Genomic DNA, 22,196 nt, shown 5'->3' with positions numbered 1-22,196 from the left:
GTTTTTATTAAAGCAGTTATAGTTACTGCCCCACGGTGTCTAGAATTTTAAAATCTATATCCTTAGGGTTTGAATGTTTGGGGATGAGATTTCTGTTTTTACGTTTTGCTCTTTCTCCACAAAAGCCAATTACAGCATGTTATTAAGCATTTCCAGACTTCCAAGCAAGTTAAAAGAATCCAGTCTTCTTTTCTCGAAATTAGTTGGAGACTAAAAGGTTGCAAGCCACATTTTAAAATCCTACTGAAAACAGACTGTCACCTTGGATGCTGGAAGAGATCGTGACACTACAGGCCCGCCCAGAATCCAGAATACACTCGTTATTCTGGATCTGCAGACGCTCCTTCTAGGTGCTTCTCTCATTCCAACGACACTCTAGGAGCCCCACATCCTCCAGCATCTCAATCGTTAGGTGACTTGGCTGAGGTGTCTCTTCAAACAAGATCAATGTGTGAAAGATGTCTTTCGGGAACTAAGGTTCAATTTTCTACTCAACTGATCTCTCTTGATAACTTGATATTTGACACATTCTTGAAATCAAGAGAAATCTTTTGGTAAATTGTATTTTGGGATTTCCCCTGAAACCAGCCTGATCAAAAAAATAAAAAACAAGTATGGAGATGAGTTTTCATGCCTTTTAAAAAAAACTATATGAAGTCAACTAAGAATGGCCAGAATGAGTAAACTGAGGCAAGACCTTGCCGGGTGTGGAGACAAACATTAAAACAATGGTATACCATGATTAAATAAGTTTTTATTGTCACATTTAACTGCTTTGTCAGATATACATTGTAGGTTTCAGTATGGCATAAAAAATAAAAATATTTTCCTGAATGTCAAAATCTGAACAGAGGAGATGGTGATGGCACTTAAAAAAAAAAAATTCACACTGGTGCTGAAGCTGCTAGAGGGTAGCTGATAAACACTGGAACAGATTTGCAGATAAAGCAGTCTGCAACATTTCAAATCAAACAGCAGTGGTATAAGGCCAACAAAACTGGAGAGCAGGAAGGTACAGACCCCACTGAGTAGCTATCTGAAGGATGACAGTTTGAACGTTTAATTTCCATTCAGACTAAACTTCTTTCCTACAAAATGAAACTACTTTTTCAGAACCTGGATTTTAAGCTTCCTTAACAACTTCCTTATTCTTACAGGTCGTAACGAGTCCAAAGAAAGGCAGTTATAATCCATGGCATTAGCTTCGTGGGCTGACCCTGCCGTAAATGGGGGAGGAGGGGTCTTGTCATCTCCAAACCAGGAGCCTGTCACGCTCATGAACGTCTGGAGTGGTGTCACACATTCTGGGCAAAACTAGAAAGCAAGCGTAATTAACTAAGAATGTTAAGTGCCTCCCCAAGGAAAGTCTCTACACATTCCACAGCTATATGCCCAATGGTAACTTAAAAAAGTGTGGTTATTTTGATTGGAAATGAATCTCTATTCAATAACCAAGCTTCCCAAACAGTTTATTAAATGTCTTTCTTCCACAAATAAAACTAACACTAGGATTTGTCAGAAGATCTACACGAATTATCTCCCTTACGTACGAACTTGGCTAAATCGGCTGTGTCTGGAGTCTGTTCCTCATAAAACTCAGGTCTGGAACAGAACTCCTTTCTGTTATACTGCTGTGTGTCCTTCATTTAAGACTCCAGAACAGAGACCATAAACGTGGCTAGTGCAACAGAGCAGTCACTGGGATTCCCCGAAAGAAAAATAAGTAATTTATTTTATGACATACTTATTTGGATGATTACTTACTGGTAATTAGTATTTCTACATTTTTTTTTTAAAGGCAACCATTTTAAGTGACAATACATATCAGGCTAGTAGAAAAAAGTGGAAACAAAGCCCTCTCTTTTGATCTCACAAAGTCATGCAGACAAAAGAAGGTACGACTGATTTGTTCCAATCTTGGAAATTATCAAAATTTCTTTTCTGGCAAAGATGAATTTGGCTCATCATAGAAAGAAGGTTCTTTGAAGGCTGCTGCTAAACTAGTTTCCCTTTGAAAAAGTAAATCTCAAGGCATGATAGTGCAAGAGGTAAGGTTTTGATTTATAGAACATTTATAGACTAATTGTGCTTAGTCTCTAATTTCCAAATTATTTTAAAGAATAGAAACTACGTTGATAAGTTTATCTTTGCCTAAATTTACCAGTACATCCATGAATCGCACCAGAATTCGGACAATTTGATTATCTTAATGACTCTGTTGTGAGCCCTGCACACTGCATCCGCAGGTGAGGACCCCCTGCATGCGAGGCTCCTCCAAGGTCTGGGCCCAAAAACTCGTCTTGGGGAGTCCAGGGGCCTGAGAAAGCAGTTCTCCCCTCCAGAGGAAGTCCTCAAAAACTCTCTCAATGAGCGATTAAGAAAAACAGTGCTAACTGGACAGTTTCTTGCGTTCAGTTAAATCTGGGAGGTCTGAGTGTTCCTGGAGCCCCCATCAGGGTGTGTCATGGGTCGAGAATCCCTTGAACGTGAGTATTCGCTATTAGGGGGCTCTGTAGGGTCAATCAAATTTTCATAATCACTGTCATCTGATTCCTCAGCACTGTCTCCAGCTGCTCTGTGGGAAGGAGGGGCATCTGCTCCACTTCCAGGATACTTCAGTCCAGCACTGGTGGAGGCGTAACTGGAGGAGCCCACAGCTTGAGGTCGAGGCATAAAGACGCTGCTTTCCATGCGAGAATGGCTCAGAGTACTTTCTTGATTATTTGGGTGAAGATCAGAATAAGGCGGAGGCGGGTCCGAGGCCTCTGTGTCTCCAAGAGTACTTCGACCTTCCGCTGTGAACCCTGGATAGGGCATCCGAGGGCTGAAGGTGGGGTCCACGCTCTCAGATGGCACCTGCCGGCTTACCATGGCCTGCTGCAATCCTGGGGGGAAAGAGGAAGGAAACTGTAACTCTCTGTACTGTCACAGCTTTGCATGTCAACACATTCAGTGGTCGACCTGACTGTTCTGAAAACAGCAACAAAGCAGTGCAATTTATTATTTCTGTGAATTACTGTACATTTGCACAGTATTTCATAATTTTCAAAAGCCTCAGAACAACCCTCTGAAGTACTACCGTTATCATTAATATTACCGTCTGTTATGCAGGCAAAGGACCAGAGGTCAGAAAGATCAGGTGACTTCACTAAGAGGACAGCGAGAAGTGGGGGCTCTGATACCCAAACACAGGTCTCTCAACTCCAGATCCAGTGCTATGACCCTCGCCTGCTGCTCACTGTGCTCAGAGACCACGGGGACAGAGGATAAAATTGAGAGTTGTCCCCACACTTGGTGGTCATCTGAATGTGAGTTTTTCCTTAATAGACCTCACATCAAAAAACAAGAAAAAACTTCTCGACAACTACTTGTCACAATATTCTTAAACATCTCTTTCTCCTTAAAAGTTCAAAGCCCTGGGACTTCCCTGGTGGTTGAGTGGCCAAGATGCTGCATCCCAATGCTGGGGGCCGGAGTCCAACCCCTGGTCCGGGAACCAGATCCCACATGCTGCACTAAGGTTTGCATATCACACTGAAGACTGCAGCTCCTGCACGCCACAGCAAAGACACGGCCCGACCAAAGAAACAGACATGAAGGAAAAAAAAGTTCAGAAAACAATACAACACTGCAAAAATATTTTTTAAATTAAATTAAAAAAACAGGGACTTCAAAAGTCCTGTGTTAGGTACTAGGCCATAACTTTATTGCATTTTTATGGTGGTAAAACTGAAACAGCCACACATCTATGAGCCTATGGCCTTTAAACTGTTTTCAAGTACATTTAAAAATATTATAAAAATGATTTGTACAAAATTTAGAAAAAAAAAAAAATGAAAATCACCCACAATTCTATCACTCAGATAGATATCTGAGTCATATCACCTAGGGGCCTGAGAAAGCAGTTCTCCCCCACAGAGGAAGTCCTCAAAAACTCTCTCAATCAGCGATTAAGAAAAACAGTGCTAACTGGAGAGTTTCTTGCGTTCAGTTAAAATTTTGATGAAAAGAGTATAAGATTTGGGTTAAAAGACACACACCTCAGGTGTCAGGCACCCCAACTTCTCCAAATTCCAGCTCCATCATCCAGCTTTGTGTGTGTCTCTGTGTGTCCCTGTATTTTATCTGATTTATTTGGCTGCCCTGTGCAGCAGGCAGGCCCTTAGTTCCCCAACCAGGGATGGAATCTGTGCCCCCTGCAAGGGGAAGAGCCAAAGTCTTAACCACTAGTTAAATCTAGTGAGTTTCATAAAAAAGAATGAAATAATGCCATTTCCAGCAACATGGATGGAGCTACAGATTATCATACCAAGTGAAGTCAGACAGAGATAAATACCACTGATATTACTTACATATGGAATAAAAAAAACAAACAGAAAAACGGTACAAATGACCTTACTTACAAAACAGAAATAGGCTCACAGGCATAGAAAGCAAATATGGTTACCAAAGGGTGGGTGGGGAGGATAAATCAGGAGTCTGAGATTAACAGATACACACTACTGTACATAAGACCGATAAACCACAAGTCCTACTGGATAGCACAGTGAGCTATAGTCAACATCTTGTAATAACCTATAATGGAAAAGAATCTGAAAAATAATATATATATACACACACACGCACACACACACACCTGAATTACCATGCTGTACTGAAACTAACATGACATTGTAAATCAACTGTATTTCAATAAAAATAATATTTTTAAAAATCTGGTGGTACTACAGCATATGTCTGTTACCATGCTGGAGTTAATAGATTCTTGGGCTTAGTTCTCATTTAACCAGCTGGTTCCTTAGTGTAATGGTATCTGGCCACCCACTGCTATCAAAAACTAGACATTTAAAGTCTTTGCCGAGACCCTGCCCCGTGCATCAAATGTAATGTTCACAGAATTTTAGGGAGCCCTTTTATGAGGCTCCAGTGAACACAGGACACGGCTCCTATGTCCTAGGCATGCCAGGGTTAACTTGGTAAGAAACATCACATCTACTGTACACAGACCATATCACTTCTTGGGAATTACTCTAACTTGCTTCAGCCTTTCTACCTTTGGTCTTTTTTCTTCCAGTATCAGAGACTTGAGAAGGATACCATGAAAAACAGTACTGTGCTTCTGGAAAAGCTAAAGACAAAGGGATGCCCTGTCCTAAGCAGCCTAACTTGGGGCCTGATCAATGTAGAAGAATGGATGTAATTTATCATATAATTTGAAGTTTAAAACCAGACATTTCCCTGATACTCAGGGGTAAAATGAATAAGAAGCTCACGTCTTTCTTGTTCCTTTTCATTCTTCCTCTGAGTGATCTGTCTTCTTAATTTGTTCACTTCTGCCTGACAAGATTCAACAACTCGCTCACTCTTTTCCACGTCTGCACACACTGCCTGAGGGAAAAATGACAACAAGAACAATTAGTTTCAAATCCAAGCATGAGGCACTTCATAAAGACAGCATCGATTATGACCCTAGGAAAAATCTGTATACTTTATTACGTTAAAAAGGAGACATTTCCCTGAGGTATACAACAAAACCATGAAGGCCCAAGAGACCAGTACTGCTGTTATTCACTGAACTGCTTTCTTAGTTAAGATGATTATGCTACTTAGCTTATACATTCTTGAATATGAATCTTTCCCTTGCTTACTCATCTTTATTTATATGAAAAGGGAATTTTAGTATCAGTCTAGCATAGGGTTTCCCGGGTGGTGCTACTGGTAAAGGACCCGTCCGCCAATGCAGGAGACCTAAGGGACTCGGGTTCAATCTCTGGTTGAAAAGATCCCCTGGAGGAGGGCATGGCAACCCACTGCAGTATTCCTGCCTGGAGAATCCTATGGACAGAGGAGCCTGGCGGGCTACAGTCCACAGGGTTACAAAGAGTCGGATACGACTGAAGTGACTTAGCACGGCACAGTCTAGCATAGGAGGATGAACAAAAGAAAGGAATGACATGCTTTCAACTTTTATTTATAATCAACAATTAAGCCTCGGATCACACACAGATTTATTTAATAGAAACCACAACTAGGAAAAGTTGAAAAAGAACTTGACTTTGAAACTTATTTTCTTTTTCAACTTTCCCTAGTCAATGTACTTTAACCATTCATATCAGGGCATGGACGTGATCTGGTGTTTGCAGGGCAGGCCTTAATCAATAGGCAATGAAATGTCTAATACATGCCACTTTGAAGTCTGTGAGACGGCACTGACAGTCTGCAAAGAGCATGGTCATGAATTCAGGACAAAAAGTTGCTTTTCACTGCACGTTCCTTCCATAGCAGAAATACCAGAAATCGCCGGAAAGTGGGCCAGTCACCAGTGAGTGAGGCTGGATTAAGTTCCCTGTGCTGCTACGGGGACCGTGACCCTGATTTGGAGCCTCACACTGGGATCTGCCCACTGCCTGCCTTCCCCTTTGCCCCAGCCTGAACGAAGACTGCTCTCCTCTTTCTCAGTAGCTGCCTGTGCTCTTTCATTCCCTGGGCCCTTCCTCCAGGCCTGGGACAGCCTCTTCAGCCTGACCCCTCTTCTTCCTGTCCTCCAAGGCACTTTTGTTCTTAGGGTTTCAGAGCGAATCACCCCTAAGAACACTCTGGGGCTGATGACAAGAACGTGGGAAAGTACTGCCAGCACCTAGCTCAGGATCTGGCTTGCAGGAGACGTTTCCATAGATATTTGTTGCATGAATGCCTAGGAATGAACAGGCCCCACTGCACCCTCCCACTCAGTGGAGGCAGCTGTGGGCAGAGGAGTGGGCAGAGGAGTGAACTCGAATCAGGAGGCCAAGCTGTCCTGAGTTACCACGGGGCCTTTGGGTGCGGTCTCTACTTGGAGGCTAAGTGATGCGACAGCTATGTTCTTAGCAATCCTTCCTTAAACTGGGAATACATTTCTCTACGGAAAACGCTGTCATTAAGGAGGTCACAGAGTGATATTAAAACTGTACTTCAGAGTCTCCATGGCAGGCATATAGTGAGTGAGACAGGCTCTCGTAGACTGGCGTGAGTAACTACTACACACATCTGATATCATTTGGGGACTGATTTTTGGACCACAAGAGATTATTAAAAATTAAAGTAGAATTTAAAAAGCATTTGGGCAACATAAATACTGAAAGCTAGCGAATAAGTCAATTACCTGCACCTTCTCCTGAAGCGCATTATAAACCTGATAGATCGCCCTGATGTCTTTCATCACTCCGTCCTTGTCAAAAAAGTCAGCACTAGAAGACAGACAGAAACGAGGTTCACAGAGCGATCAGAACCGCAGTGAACGGAAGGCACTTTCCCGTCATTTCTTCCTTAATCTACCGATTACTTAAATGCTGCAACCCCAGGGTAACAATGTTTCAGCAACAATGCCCATGTCCCTAGGGTTACACAAGAGAAAGAAGAGAGAACCCCTGTTGCCAAGACCACTGAAAAATAGTAGTTATTTTTTCCCTCACCCTATACATGTTTCAGGGACCACAGTTAGCTTTCAGAACCTCAGATATACACATAATCTACTCACATTTTTGCATCAGTTGCAAAAAAAGAAAAAAAATTGTGGCAAGTGATTAAAAAAATAAATATTGATAAAAGTAAATTTTCTTTTCAATAAGCGTTCAGATTTTGATATACAGTAGTAGAGAAAGAGAATTGCCTTATTGGATTTTTCAGTGTTAATCATATCAAATGACGTCACATTTCTCCAGAAGCACAGTTAGCAAAAGAAAGGAAAAACATTCATTTTACCTTTCAACTTACCCGTGTTCTTTAATAACTTTGGCATAACTCTGAGAAGTATTTGGCACTGAAGACACTTTATACTCTTGCTGGCTAGTATTGCCTAGATTGGGAATAGCAAGGGATATCCTTTGATTATACCTGTGGGGGATTGAGAGAGAGACAGAGATCATGTTGAAAGCACCCCTCTACTTAAAGACTGGGTCTTGCCAACAGGAGCTTGAGTCTCTGCACTGGGAACTAACAGAAGGTCTCACAGAGAACCCACTTCCACAGACCACCCAGGGTTATGTTGACTAGAAAAGTTTTCACTTCCCTTAAAGTAGGACTCAACTGTGAACTCCCGGAGGCAGAGGTTAGGTCTTCTGCATTTCCACAGCAACTGACAAGAGTGCTGAGGTGGTTTTAGGTGCTTAAAAACCTACTGACTAATTGATGAAATCTTAGGAGTGGCTATTTAACAACTAATAATTATTTTTCACTGATGCTGATTTAATTTATTATACTATAAATGAACTTCTGTAGGAACCCTTTCTGTTGTTTACCGACATACCATGATCATATGATCTTTCTTTTTGCTTCAACAAGTTCCTAATGCAAAACCCCCATTAGCCAGTAGGTGGATCAATTTTACAATTTTGTCCTTGAAATCTATGTTTTAAAATTATAATCAGACTTACAGCACAACAGAACTGTATTTGTATATAATGGATTATGGAGAAGCAAATGATGATTTCCAGCTGTTTATTCTTGTAAGAACTGATGCATAATGAATGTCTTGCTAATGCTTCTTGACTCAAAAACTTATTTTAATTTATATAATTAACTGACAGGAAAATACCTTCTCTATCACAAAGAAAACCAGCTACAGGACAGTTATAAATACTCTTCTTTAAAGATGCTATAAAATGCTTATTTTCAAAGGCACAAATCTCAAGTACTTGTGTCAACATCTTTCCTATTATGTGGGCTGGTGAATGCTTTCTTTACCTTCGATTTGGTCTAAAGAGAACATATTCTAAAGCATGAGTGGAATTGTTGGCGGTGGAGATGAAGCTGAAGAGGAGGAAGACGAGGTCGGGCACCCCGAGGATGCGGGTGAGCTGCTTGTGGATCACCTGCTCTCGGTACGACATCTGCTGCTGCGTGTTTCGCCGGAATCGGTACCAACCGATCACTTTCTGCAACAGACACAGAAGAAAGAAGTGTTAAAAGCTGCATGAAATCCCACAAATTTCATTCTGAATGCATCCACACAAACATTCATACCAAATTCACTTGCAACAGCACAAAACTGAAAGCAACGCAACTGTCCCACCAACAGGTGAATGGATAAATAGAAATGTGGCGTACGCACACACTGGCCTTCTACTCAGTGACACCAAGGAAGAAACACCGACACACGCAACACACATGAATCCCACATAATTATGCTGAGTGAGAGAAGCCAGAACAATAACAACAAAGATTATCATCATCATCATAAGAGCACAGGCTACAGGATTCTTTTTTTTTTGGGGGGGGGGGCCACACTGCATGGCTTGTAGGATCTTAGTTCCCCAACCAGGACCAAACCTGGGCCACAGTGGTAAAAGCGCCAAGTCCTAATCACTGGACTGCCAGGGAATTCTCAATCTATGATTCAATGGCATGTAAATTCTAGAAAATGAAAATGACATAAAGCAGATCAGCAGATGACTGGGGCAGAGGTGAGAAGGAGGGATCAGAAAAGACCACGAGGAGACTTTGGCACGGACAGATATGTTCATTATCTTATTCTGATGGTGGTTTCATGCATGTATACATATATCAAAACTTATCAAAGTATATGCTTTAAATATATGCAGTTTACTACATGTTAATTATACTTTAATACAACAATTTTAAAAGGTTAGCTTTGTCAGTGCTGACTATACCAGAACTTAAATCGGTATGTGATTTAAACTGACAAGCTCTTTGGAAGAACATTTTCACAATGTGATCTGCTGGATGTATGGAAGATGGAAGGCCTAAGAGACACCTGGGAGCTTGCTGGGCCCAATCAAAACCTGCAGAATTGGAGCTTCTAAGGGTACAGTCAGAAATCTGAATTTAAGATGAATTCTTAAGTTTTTTCTTATGTATAAAGTTTGAAAACCTCTGTTGTGGAGACATTTTAATTCTTTATAGGAAGAACAATCTTCCATAGCTTCTTTCTTTAAAACAAACTCTTTGAATGAAAATCCTAATGAAAGTAATTTAAAGTTGTTCAGATCAGTCGCTCAGTCGTGTCCGACTCTTTGCGACCCCATGAATCGCAGCACGCCAGGCCTCCCTGTCCATCACCAGCTCCCGGAGTTCAATCAAACTCACGTCCATCAAGTCAGTGATGCCATCCAGCCATCTCATCCTCTGTCGTCCCCTTTTCCTCCTGTCCCCAATCCCTCCCAGCTTCAGAGTCTTTTCCAATGAATCAACTCTTCGCATGAGGTGGCCAAAGTACTGGAGTTTCAGCTTTAGCATCATTCCTTCCAAATTAATGGTACATTTAGATTATGTTTTAGAAACTTTCATAAAGGAAGGAAGTCAATCAACCTTTACTATTACAATTATTTTCACTAATTATCACAACAACCCTGAGAGGTGAATAATGTTTTCTGCACAGAGTTCATACCACATGCAAGGAACTACAGGGAGCAAAGTAACACTGCCTGCTCTTAAGAAGTACTGCTGCTGCTGCTTCTGCTAAGTCGATTCAGTCGTGTCCGACCCTGTGCGACCCCATAGATGGCAGCCCACCAGGCTCCCCCGTCCCTGGGATTCTCCAGGCAAGAGTACTGGAGTGGGTTGCCATTTCCTTCTCCAATGCATGAAAATGAAAAGTGAAAGTGAAGTCGCTCAGTCGTGTCCGACTCTTAGCGACCCCATGGACCGCAGCCCACCAGGCCCCTCTGCCCATGGGATTTTCCAGGCAAGAGTACTGGAGTGGGGTGCCACTGCCCTCTCCGTAAGAAGTACTACTGAAAATAAAGCATAATTCTAATTATATTGAAGCAATTAATTCTGGTACACTTTAAATATAAGGAAAACTCAAACACTTCTGTCAGTATAAATCTTCGAGTGAAAAGTAGTTTTCCTTTAAAAAAATAAAAACAAAAAGAAAAATTATCAACTGCCTAGAGCTACTAGTATCAAAGAACATGGCATATTTCATGCTGAGTCTCGGCACTTTGAATTTAACTTGGGATTAGCTCCTCTGCAGGACTGGGTCACGTCTCACACCCTCTGCATTCCTGCAGAGGCCCGAGCACCAGTCAGCACACGGCCGTTCTCATGAAATACTCGCTGGTTAAAGAATCAAGCAACTGGTGACTGCATGGATACTAACACTTTTCATTTACACTGACTCTACTTGTTTGATTCCATTTGTACTTTCTTAGAAACAGGAAGCCTTGTAAATTTATTGTGGATATTAACTTATTCATTTGATATTTGCTAAAAAGATAACCCTCTTCATTCTGATCAATGAGAGATAAGATGCCAAAATAATTCACACTGGTGACAGGTACAATTGTACCTTTTAGAGCTAATAAGCTGGTTGCAAGGCTATCGAGAACCGAGGTTACTGATGCGGAAGAGCACATTTTTGATAGCTATTTTTGGGCCATGATGAAAAATTATGAATGTCTTTCCCTAAAACCTTATCTCTGCTGAAGCTTCAGACAATATTTCACAAAGACTCTCCTCTCTACTCTCCATGCTAGACACTGACTTACATTTTCTGGAGCCAAAGCAATTATCCCCAATACTGAGCACATTTGTCATCTTTAACTTGTGTTCTTTTTGGCCTTATGATAATATTAAGATGGCAGTTATATTTATCATTATCTGTTTCAGAGCAGATGCTTTCAGGAAGGCAGAAATCCTCCTCTCACTTGCTTTTTTTGGCCTGAGCCCAAAACCTGAGGGTGGTCAAAACTTTGTAAACATAATACGGCTTCTGCCAGGGCAGTAACTGAGCAGGCAACCAGGCTGCACCTACAGGGGAATTTCTCATATGAAAAAACATTGGCCTCTATCTTAAATCCAACTTTTTTTTTTAAATTTAGCAATGTTGTGGAGTTCCTATATTTGAGAGCCACGTTTTTAGTAAATATTTTTCTATATATTTTATATATATTAATTGGTATTGTGACAAAAATCTTTATTAGGTTGTGTATTCTAATGGATTATTTTAGGACTCAAGAAACTTTTAAAATTACTACATACTTATTTTATGAGTTCAAATCACTGAACTTTACTTTGTAGGATTTTTCTTTCTTTTTTTCAGTGGGGGAGTCTCCCTGCTCCATTTCTAGGATTTTAGCTCCCCCACCAGGGACTGAACTCCGGCAGCCCTCAGGGCCCTTGGCAGTGAGACCGCAGAGTCCCAACCACTGGACCACCTGGGAACTCTCAGTTCAGTTCAGTCACTCAGTCACGTCCAACTCTTTGCAACCCCATGGACTGCAGCATGCCAGGGTTCCCTGTGTATCACCAACTCCCAGAGCTGGCTTAAACTCATGCCCATCGAGTCGGTGATGCTATAAAAACATCTCCTCTGTTGTCCCTTTCTCCTCCTGTCTTCAATCTTTCCTAGCATTACGCTCTTTTCCAATAAGTGAGTTTTTCGCATCAGGTGGCCAAAGTACTGGAGCTTTATTTAGCTTCAGCATCAGTCCTTCCAAAGAATATTCAGGACTGATTTCCTTTAGGATTGACTGGTTTGATCTCCTTGCAGTCCAAGGGACTCTGAAGAGTCTTCTCCAACACCACAGCTCAAAAGCACCAATCTTCTGGTGCTCAGCTTGCTTTATGGCCCAGCTCTCACATCCATATATGACTAGGGGAAAAACCACAGCTTTGATGTTGCCAAAGTGATGTCTCTGCTTTTAATATGCTGTCAAGGTTGGTCAAAGCTTTTCTTCCACGGAGCAAGCATCTTTTAATTTCAAGGCTGCAGTCACCATCTCCAGTGATTTTGGAGCTTAAGAAAATATAGTCTGTCATTATTTCCACTGTTTCCCCATCTATTTGCCATAAAGGGGTAGGATCAGATGCCATGATCTTAGTTTTTTGAATGTGAGTTTTAGGCCAACTTTTTCACTCTTACTTTCACTTTCATCAAGAGGCTCTTTAGTTCCTCTTCACTTTCTGCAATAAGGGTGGTGTCATCTGCATATCTGAGGTTATTGAGATTTCTCCCCACAGTCTTGATTCCAGCTTGTGCTTCATCCAGGCCAGCATTTCACATGACACAATCTGCATATAAGTTAAATAAGCAAGGTGGCAATATGCAGCCTTGACATACTCCTTTCCCAATTTGGAACCAGTCTGTTGTTCCATGTCCAGTTCTAACTGTTGCTTCTTGATCTTCATACAGATTTCTCAGGAAGCAAGTAAGGTGGTCTGTTTTTCCCATCTCGGAGAATTTTCTACAGTTTATTGTGATCGACACAGTCAAAGGCTTTGGTGTAGTCAATAAAGTGGAAGTAGATGTTTTTCTGGAACTCTCTTGCTTTTTCGATGATCCAAAGGATGTTGGCAATCTGATCTCTCGTTCCTCTGCCTTTTCTAAATTCAGCTTGAACATCTGGAAGTTCTTGGCTTACATACTGTTGAAGCCTAACTTGGAGAATTTTGAGTATTACTTTGCTAGCATGTGAGATGAGTGCAATTGTGCGGTGGTTTGAACACTCTTTGGCATTGCCTTTCTTTGGGATTTGAATGAAAACTGATCTTTTCCAGTCCTGTGGCCATTGCTGAGTTTTCCATATTTTCTGGCATATTGAATAGTGCAGCACTTTCACACATCATCTTTTAGGATTTGAAATAGCTCAACTGGAATTCCATCACCTCCACTAGCTTTGTTTGTAGTGATGCTTCCTAAGGCCCACTTGACTTTGGACTCCAGGATGTCTGGTCTAGGTGAGTGATCACACCATCGTGGTTATCTGGGTCATAAAGATCTTTTTTTGTATAGTTCTGTGTATTCTTGCTACTTCTTCTTAATATCTTTTGCTTCTGTTAGGTCCATACTGTTTCTGTCCTTTATTGTGCCCATCTTTGCATGAATGGTTCCCTTGGTATCTCTAATTTTCTTGAAGAGCTCTCTAATCTTTCCCATTCTGTTGTTTTCCTCTATCTCTTTGGAAGGCTTTCTTATTTCTCCTTGCTATTCTTTCGAACTCTGCATTCAAATGGGTGTATCTTTTCTTTTCTCCTTGGTCTTTAGCTTCTCTTCTTTTCTCAGCTATTTGTAAGACCTTCTCAGACAACCATTTTGCCTTTTTGCATTTCTTTTTCTTGGGGATGGTCTTGATCTCTGCCTCCTGTACAATGTCACGAACCTCTCTCCATAGTTCTTCAGGCACTCTATCAGATCAAATCCCTTGAATCTATTTGTCACTTCCACTGTATAGTCATAAGGGATTTGATTTAGGTCATACCTGAATGGTCTAGTGGTTTTCCCTACTTTCTTCAATTTAAGTCTGAATTTGGCAATAAGGAGTTCATGATCTGAACCACAGTCCACTCCCAGTCTTGTTTTTGCTGACTGTATAGAGCTTCTTCATCTTTGGCTGCAAAGAATATAATCAATCTGATTTCGGTGTTGACTGTCTGGTGATGTCCATGTGTAGAGTCTTCTCTTGTGTTGTTGGAAGACAGTGTTTGCTATGACCAGTGTGTTCTCTTGGTAAAACTCTATTAGCCTTTGCCCTGCTTCATTCTGTACTCTAAGGGCAGGTTTGCCTGTTACTCCAGGTATGTCTTGATTTCCTACTTTTGCATCCCAGTCCCCTGTAATGAAAAGGACATCTTTTTCTGGTGTTAGTTCTAGAAGGTCTTGTAGGCCATCATAGAACTGCTCAACTTCAGCTTCTTTGGCATTAGTGCTTGGGACATAGACTTGGATTACTGTGATAGTGAACGGTTTGCCTTGGAAATGAACAAAGATCATTCTGTCATTTTTGAGACTGCATCCAAGTATTGCATTTTGGACTCTTTTGTTGACTATGACGGCTACTCCATTTCTTCTAAAGGATTCTTGCCCATAGTAGTAGATATAATGGTCATCTGAGTTAAATTCACCCATTCCAGTCCATTTTAGTTCACTGATTCCTAAAATGTTGATGTTTGCCATCTCCTGACCACTTCCAATTTGCCTTGATTTATGGACGTAACATTCCAGGTTCCTATGCAATATTATTCTTTACAGCTTCGGAGTTTACTTTGATCACCAGTCACATCCACAACTGGGCACTGTTTTTTCTTTGGCTCTGTCTCTTCATTCTTTGGAGTTAGTTCCCCACTGATCTTCAGTAGCATATTAGGCATCTACCGAGCTGGGGAGTTCATTTTTCAGTGTCCTATCTCTTCACCTTTCCATACTTTTCATGGGGTACTCAAGGCAAGAATACTGAAGTGGTTTGCCATTGCCTTCTCCAGTGGACCACATTTTGTCAGAACTCTCTGTCAAGGAACTCCCAGAGCTTTTCAATTAAACATTAGCTTTGAAGCCTGCCTAGCAGAGAATCAATTTTTGAAATGTTTCCATTAGCACTTTCTTGAAGAGTTGATGTTAATTAAAAATAACTTTTTATATCAGATACTGTTTAAGTACATATGTATTTTTAAGCCGAACATTTTAAATTTAACTTTGTAGGTACTACTATAACCCCTTTGAGGTGAAGATGTAACTTTGTACCATTTCTGGGGAAAAATCCCCATACTAGAGTCAACTATACAGCTTTTCAGTCTAAATATTAAGTATCATCTTTTGTTTTGGGGCTACAAATTTGGATTCTTGAAAAAAAACCTCAAAGAGTTTATATTATGTATAAGGTGTCATAGGAAATACAATGAACATAAAATACAGTCTCTGCCTTTAACAAATTGTATGGAAAATAAAACCTAACTTCCAAGTAAATTGAAGAAACAAATTCCTGTCTTTTAATTGCACAAGAAAATATAATTGTTAATTTTAGCACAAAGCTTTAGAAAATCAAAACTGAAGATCAGGTTTTGAGAATCTGGGCCCCAGGAAAAGCAAAGATAACTCCAGTTAACAATCTATATTGGTCTTCTGTGTCTCAAAAGACCAAATCCAATTTTATTTATTATTTTTTAAAATATGATATGACTACATTTTAATACATAACTGAAATACAAAATATCATAGTAAATTAGCAAATCCAATTTAAAACCCCCAAATTAATTAAGAAAAGTGTCTCTATTTACTACTGAAAATGCTACATGATAGAGTTCATTTCTTTTTTCCAATTAGTTTCAATATAAAATATACTCTAAAAAACCTTATTATATAAAGTTTCCCCTCCTCAGCAACATCTCTGCTGCCTTTACTCAGAGTAACCACTTCTAGGTGTGGTTGGCTTTCTTCTGGATCTTTCTCTTTATATACCCAGACTTTTGTTTTTATAAAAAGCAGGCTCAAATTATTTCACTTAACTTGAAGAACTTTCTAAGTCACTCGTGAGAACCTCCCTTACCTTTTTAAGGGCTGCTTCATACCCCATGGGCCTCCCCAGAGGTGCAGTAGTAAAGAGTCCACCTGCCAATGCAGGAGGCACAAGAGACACGGGTTCAATCCCTGGATCAGGAAAATGCCCTGGAGGAGGAAATGGCAACCCACTCCAATATTCTTGCCAGGCAAATTCCACGGAGAGAAGAACCTGGCAGGCTATAGTCCATGGGGTGGTCAAGAGTCGGAAGTGACTGAGCACGCATAAACTGTCATATTCCATAGTATGGAGGCACCAACATAATTTACTTAACCATTCCTTGCTGGTGGACATTTAGATTGCTTTCAAAATTCTCATTATTAAGCAAAGATGCAAGAAACATCTTTGTATGCTGCATTAAAAGGCCAGACTGCTGGGTTTAAATCTTGGCACCAACATTCGGGCTTATAACCTTAACCAAGATATTTATCCTTAGCTGTCTCAACTGTAAAATGGGGGTGATGATAACAACCTTATGGGGTGGGTATAAGGATTAAATGTGTCAGTACCTGGAAAGTGCTTAGTATACGGTCTGGCACAGAGCTAAAGTGTTCAATAACACACGTTTTCACACCTTTGTGCCTATTCGTCTGTTTTCTTGGGCCAGATTCCTCGAGATGGAACTCTATATTTAAAATTCTGTTATTGCACAACTCTCTCCCTAAATGTCTATATCAACTTACATTCCCACCAGCTACAGCTTCCCCACTTCCCACAACCTTGCCAACACTGGATATTAGCAATCCTTTTATACTTTTACCAACTGGATGGACAACAACAACAAAAAACAACAGTATTATGTGTTCCAATTTGCATTTCCTGATGAGAATGAACATTTTTTCCATTTACTTCTTGACCGTTGGTAGATTTCTTTTTTCTTTGTAATTTCCTGTTCATATTCTTTCTTTTTTCCACTTCAAATATTTTTTCTCTATTGAAAAGAAAATGTCCTGGTAATTTAATATATGGTGAGTGTTCTAGATAAGTGCTTCGGTAAGAATCTTCATGAAATTTTAGTTTTAGAGAGTATATAAAGCTTCATTATCTAAAATGTGAAAATAGATGGGATGAAGAAGTAAGGCGGTGGCTAGAGAATGAAGATGCTCCAGATGCCAGAATGTGCGCTTCAGGGAAATCACTGAGAATGGGGGAGTGAGACTGGGATCCCTGGGCTGCACTCACCCACTTCCGCACACCCGGGCAGGTGACCGTGTTAAAGACTCTCTGCCAACACGGTGCCCTTCCTGAGCCTGTCATCACCCACAAACACTGTCCTTTCCCCAGACCTTCTCCACACTTTCTATGTTTCCTTTTCCCTTACCTGCTTCTCTTTCTGCCTGTGCACCAGATGGTGGTTCTGAGAGGGCCCTACACTGGAAAGGCTGCCCATTTACTCTAGCTGCTTCTGAGGCCCTTTTTCGAACACCTGAGATGCCCCACACTGATTATTTTATGCACAGGTAATCTTTTAAAGGCTTTTTTATTATACATGCTTCTAAAGAATGGCATTTTGTTTTCTCTTTAACAAGCTTTCACTTTCATTGGTACTTTTCCTCCTCACGTGATGTTTTAGTGACTCATCTATTTTTCGGGAATCAATATACCAAGGTAAAAAAGTAAACCCCATACATGGTACAACAGAGTGAATTATGAATGAGACCATCACACAGTGCTGCAGCAATAAAACCTTAGCTCATTTTCAATTCTATTCAGACTTGTTTACCATATATATACACACAAGCAGAACATCATATGCATATGCTTACAGAAACAATAAACATACGACCTTTTGGGAAAACATCTATGTTCGATGTGAACTGAACTTGAAAGAGCAACACATCAAAAGATGTTTGACTGCAATCTACATTTTTTTAGGAATATTTTCCCTCATTATAAAATTAATGCATGTGTAGTATATGTTGGCAAAATTATTTTTTAAATTACCAAATAGGAAAATTAGAACCACCCAGAAGTAACTATTGTCAACTTTCTGGATTATAGTTCATGTTCTTTTTTCTCCTTCTGACTTTTACATAATGGAATCATACTCTAAATATCTAAATTTTGTTTTACATACTGTAAACATTGTATCATATCTACAGTTTACCTTTAAAATCTACTTGACAGAATTCTTACACATTAATAACAATCTCACTGTTTCATTTTACATTCCTTTCTGGTTTTGTTTGGGTGATAAAGATTGATTTCCAAATCAGACTGGGTGACAAACAGAACATACCTTTCTCCGATCTTTAAGAATCCTGTCCAAGCTCTCTTCATTAACTTTGCTTGCATAGTCATAAAAACTGTTTTTTTTAAGAGGAAAAACATTTTATTAAAATTACATAGTATTTTGACAAAAATACGCTTAGCAACTTGTGTCTGTGTGTCACCTAACCCTGAAAGTTGGCAATAAAGCTACAACTGCTTATCTGCAATAGGTGCCAAATGGCACAGTGGTGAAGAACCTGCCTGTCTATGCAGAAGGTGCAAGAGATGCAGGTTTGATCCCTTCCCTGCAGGGAAGATCCCCTGCAGGAGGAAATGGCAACTCACTCCAGTATTCTTGCCTGGAGAATTCCATGGACAGAGAAGCCTGGCGGGCTACAGTTCATGGAGTTGCAAAGAGTTGGACACAACTGAACGACTGAGCACACACACACACACAATAAGTATATAAGAAAAAACAATCTAAATGTTTTGCTGATATGAGGTATCCTTTGCATCAAAGATTCCTCAAGAGACTGCTACATTCAAAAGGTATTACTTCCATAAGTGGAAATGCTGATACCAAGTAATTACAAAATGTGAGGCTTCAAATGACTGTGACATCTTTTCCTTGTCTCTAAGTGTCAATTATCTATGGGGGAAGAAAAGAACAGAGAAGCACATATTCTGAGAAATGAAGAAGGGAAATGAATATTTGCTGACTCCTTAATAAGACACTCGGCTGCATGCTTCCTCATGTTAATTCATTTCGTTTCTGTCTCACTGCTGGGAGGTAAGTACTAGTTCAGCCCAACAAGTCAACACTTTTTTCCCTCCATTTTTGTAAATAAAGATACTGCGGTTAAGTGACTTGCCCCAAATTACAGAACTGGCAGATGGAAGAGCTGGAATTTGGATCTAGGTCTGGCCAGCTTCAAATTGAAGGCACTCACCTTTAAAAGAGACCCATCTGACCAGGACCGTGTGAAGAGCATTTCGGGCATAATGATGTGTGACCTTTTCTATCACTGGTCCTGGTTTCAGGAATGCCACACCCCTCCTCCCACCACCACAAGCCCAGGCCTTACAAGCAGGAAGGAGTTCAAGTTACAGTAAAAACACTGAACTGGAAGTCAGGAGATACCAACTCCAGCTCTGTGCTGCTCCTCTCTATATGATCGTGGGCAAGTCACTTGAACCTCACTGGCCTCCACTTCTTTATTTTTTTTTTTGCAAAATAAACAGTTTGGAGCAGACATATGATTTTCCATGGTTTCTTTCAGTCCTAAGAATGATGAGTCTATGGCTTCAATTATGAGTCTATGGGTCTAGGTTCTGGGTATTACTTTACTAACAGTGGCTTAAGGAACTCCTCAGAAAGACAAGGCAGGGCACACCTAGCAAAGTCTTAGATAGTCAGGGCCAAACAACAGGACCCTTTCTGATCCAGACCGAGGCTGTGAGTGGACCAGGGCCATTCACTGACTGCTGAATCATCAGCAATCGATCTCAATGCTCTGAGATTCTTTTCAGATGAACTGCTGATTCTTTGTTTGCTTCCTGCTCCTCTTCAGTTACATGTAAATCTAAGAGTTTCTCAGCTATTGTGGGGCTTTGTTCACAGGTAACAATCCTCTGAAATAAGGGGTAAGTGTGTGTGGGAGGGGTGGGGATAAGATGGGTGGTGAACACAGTGGAAGTCTCCAGGGGTTCTTGGGTGCAGGGCTGTTGGGGGTTTAGGTCAGCTGAGGATGGGAGCGGAGTCAGGGTGAAAGCTGCCGGGAACACATGGCAGCAACAACCAGGCACAAGGGATGGCAGCGTCCAGGCAGAAGTGCGGGCCCAGAGTGCTGAATTGAACTGGTATGGGCAGCAGTGCAAGGAGAGGATTGGCCTGGCTTTCACAAAGCAGAGGAACAGGGCCTCGGGGAGGTTTAAGAAACACAAGCGTGAAGGTCATCATATCTGTCAATAGGTAGAAGGGTTGGGGGCTCTGGAAGGAGGCAGAGGCCTGGACTGCAGTTTGGGGAGAAGTCCGGTGGAGGCGACATGCTGGTCACTTTCTCCCTCACCTTTGCCTCCATGGGCATCTGCGTCACTTTCTCTCTTTGAATGTCTCTCCTCCTGTTTCTTTCTGTCCTTTAGTTGGTCATAACATGCAACTGGAATAATATTAACTTAAACCCCAAAAAGTAAGCTTTATGTTCCCTTTCCTTACACTTTAAAGTTGTACACGGAACACTTTTATGCCTCTTACAATATGCTTTTATCTCTATGTGATCCTTGATGAGCTGCTTTCTGTATGGTTGACGAGCCCATGCTAGGAAGGCTGGCAGGAAGGCTTCCATTTTAAACCACTGAGGCCAGGGTTTATCTGCCCACCCTTCGCCTTTTCCTAACTTAACACAGCGCTACACACACGCATCTGACACTCAGTAAATCAGTGAACTTGGACCCCCTCAGTTATACTTAAAACACTACAGCCATAATCAGATACAAGTCTGAGTTCATTAGTTTTCAATCAATTAATCTTTTAGTAAGGACGAAAAGCTACAAAGAAGGATGTGGCTTACCTAAAAAGTTTTGAACAAGGCTGATGGTTATGGATTTCTGTAATCAGAAAGAGGAAATACATCTCAGTTAATCATGTAAGATACAGACAACTATAAAGTAGCTCAGGATTTAAAAAAAACTTTAAACCAAAATCTCAGACAATAAAAAGACAGTTTTCCCTTCCCAAAGAGTGTGTACACTGGTGAAGGCAGTGTCTCCTTAACACTTAAGCTCAGGGCCACCCTCTCAGGACAAAGTAAAACGGCCAATGACAGGTCTGGGCCCATCTGTTGGCGTGTGATAAGCACACGCCTGAAAGCGTTTATTCAAGATCACACAGCTATTGTGTGCTTTTGGTCAATCTTACCTTTTTCCAAGAGGAAAAAGGAACCACTGACTGGAAGCATTTAATCGAGGTGGATAAAAGCTGTGAGGACAGCTTGAGGAAAGGAGGGCCTTAGCCAGTCTGCCACCAGTAATTCACTAACAGTGCAGGACAACTGGGACAGGTGTTTTGAAGGGGAAGGGTGAAAACTCGGAAAGTTTATTAGCCTTTTCAAAGCTTTTCAGCACAAGGGAAACAGCCATTTATAAGGCAGAGGCAAACAACTTCTGAAAAGATTGCTGTGATTTATTGTAGTGAACCATTTCTTCAAGTTCATCAGGGGGCTTAGGGTCTGGGTTGACGTACAAGACCATGGGACTAATTAACCACTCAATTCTATTAACAACATTCTCCTGGCCAGCAACTCATCACCTGCTGCTTATAAAGCCACAGCCACAGAGTTCCAGGCTGCAATTTTAACTCAATTAAAATGAAACCACAACCCTGAAGGACACTGGGCTATGTCCATTAGCTTCTGTACCGATGTGAGAGCTGCCAAAACACACAAAAATGCCAGTACTTCCACGGGGAAGAAAAGATTATTTGCCGAGTTTAACTGTCGACACAGTGATGCAAACGGGAAAATCTCATCTAGAAATCCTCTCTTTTTATCACCAAAAATGATACAGTATACCATCAGAAGTTATTTCAGAGATACTGTCAGTAATTAGACTGCAGAACTTCTGTAGTAAAAATGTTAACTAGAGTTCAGGGGGAGGCAAAAAAAAAGTCCTCATCTACTTTAAAGGAAAGAATATTTTGTTTAAGAAAATCCCTAG

General features: G+C 40.9%; 1 protein-coding gene across 1 annotated transcript in view; it reads right to left on the bottom strand.

The window, feature by feature from the left end:
* Nucleotides 1-734: 734 nt before the first annotated feature.
* ABRAXAS2 (abraxas 2, BRISC complex subunit) overlaps nucleotides 735-22,196 on the bottom strand; it is a 28,799-nt gene continuing 7,337 nt past the window's right edge. Inside the window, exons 3-9 of the mRNA XM_055560824.1 lie at nucleotides 21,053-21,089; nucleotides 18,511-18,577; nucleotides 8,722-8,912; nucleotides 7,753-7,872; nucleotides 7,142-7,226; nucleotides 5,274-5,388; nucleotides 735-2,885 (exon numbers count right to left, since the gene is read on the bottom strand). Of these exons, the coding sequence (XP_055416799.1) occupies nucleotides 2,416-2,885; nucleotides 5,274-5,388; nucleotides 7,142-7,226; nucleotides 7,753-7,872; nucleotides 8,722-8,912; nucleotides 18,511-18,577; nucleotides 21,053-21,089 (1,085 nt within the window). The 3' untranslated portion in view covers nucleotides 735-2,415. The remainder of the gene's footprint in view (nucleotides 2,886-5,273; nucleotides 5,389-7,141; nucleotides 7,227-7,752; nucleotides 7,873-8,721; nucleotides 8,913-18,510; nucleotides 18,578-21,052; nucleotides 21,090-22,196) is intronic.

This window comes from Bubalus kerabau, chromosome 22, assembly GCF_029407905.1.
Source record: "Bubalus kerabau isolate K-KA32 ecotype Philippines breed swamp buffalo chromosome 22, PCC_UOA_SB_1v2, whole genome shotgun sequence".
Classification (NCBI taxonomy): domain Eukaryota; kingdom Metazoa; phylum Chordata; class Mammalia; order Artiodactyla; family Bovidae; genus Bubalus; species Bubalus kerabau.
The sequence above is the reverse complement of the archived record's forward strand: the minus strand, read 5'-3'. Positions and strand labels throughout refer to the sequence as shown.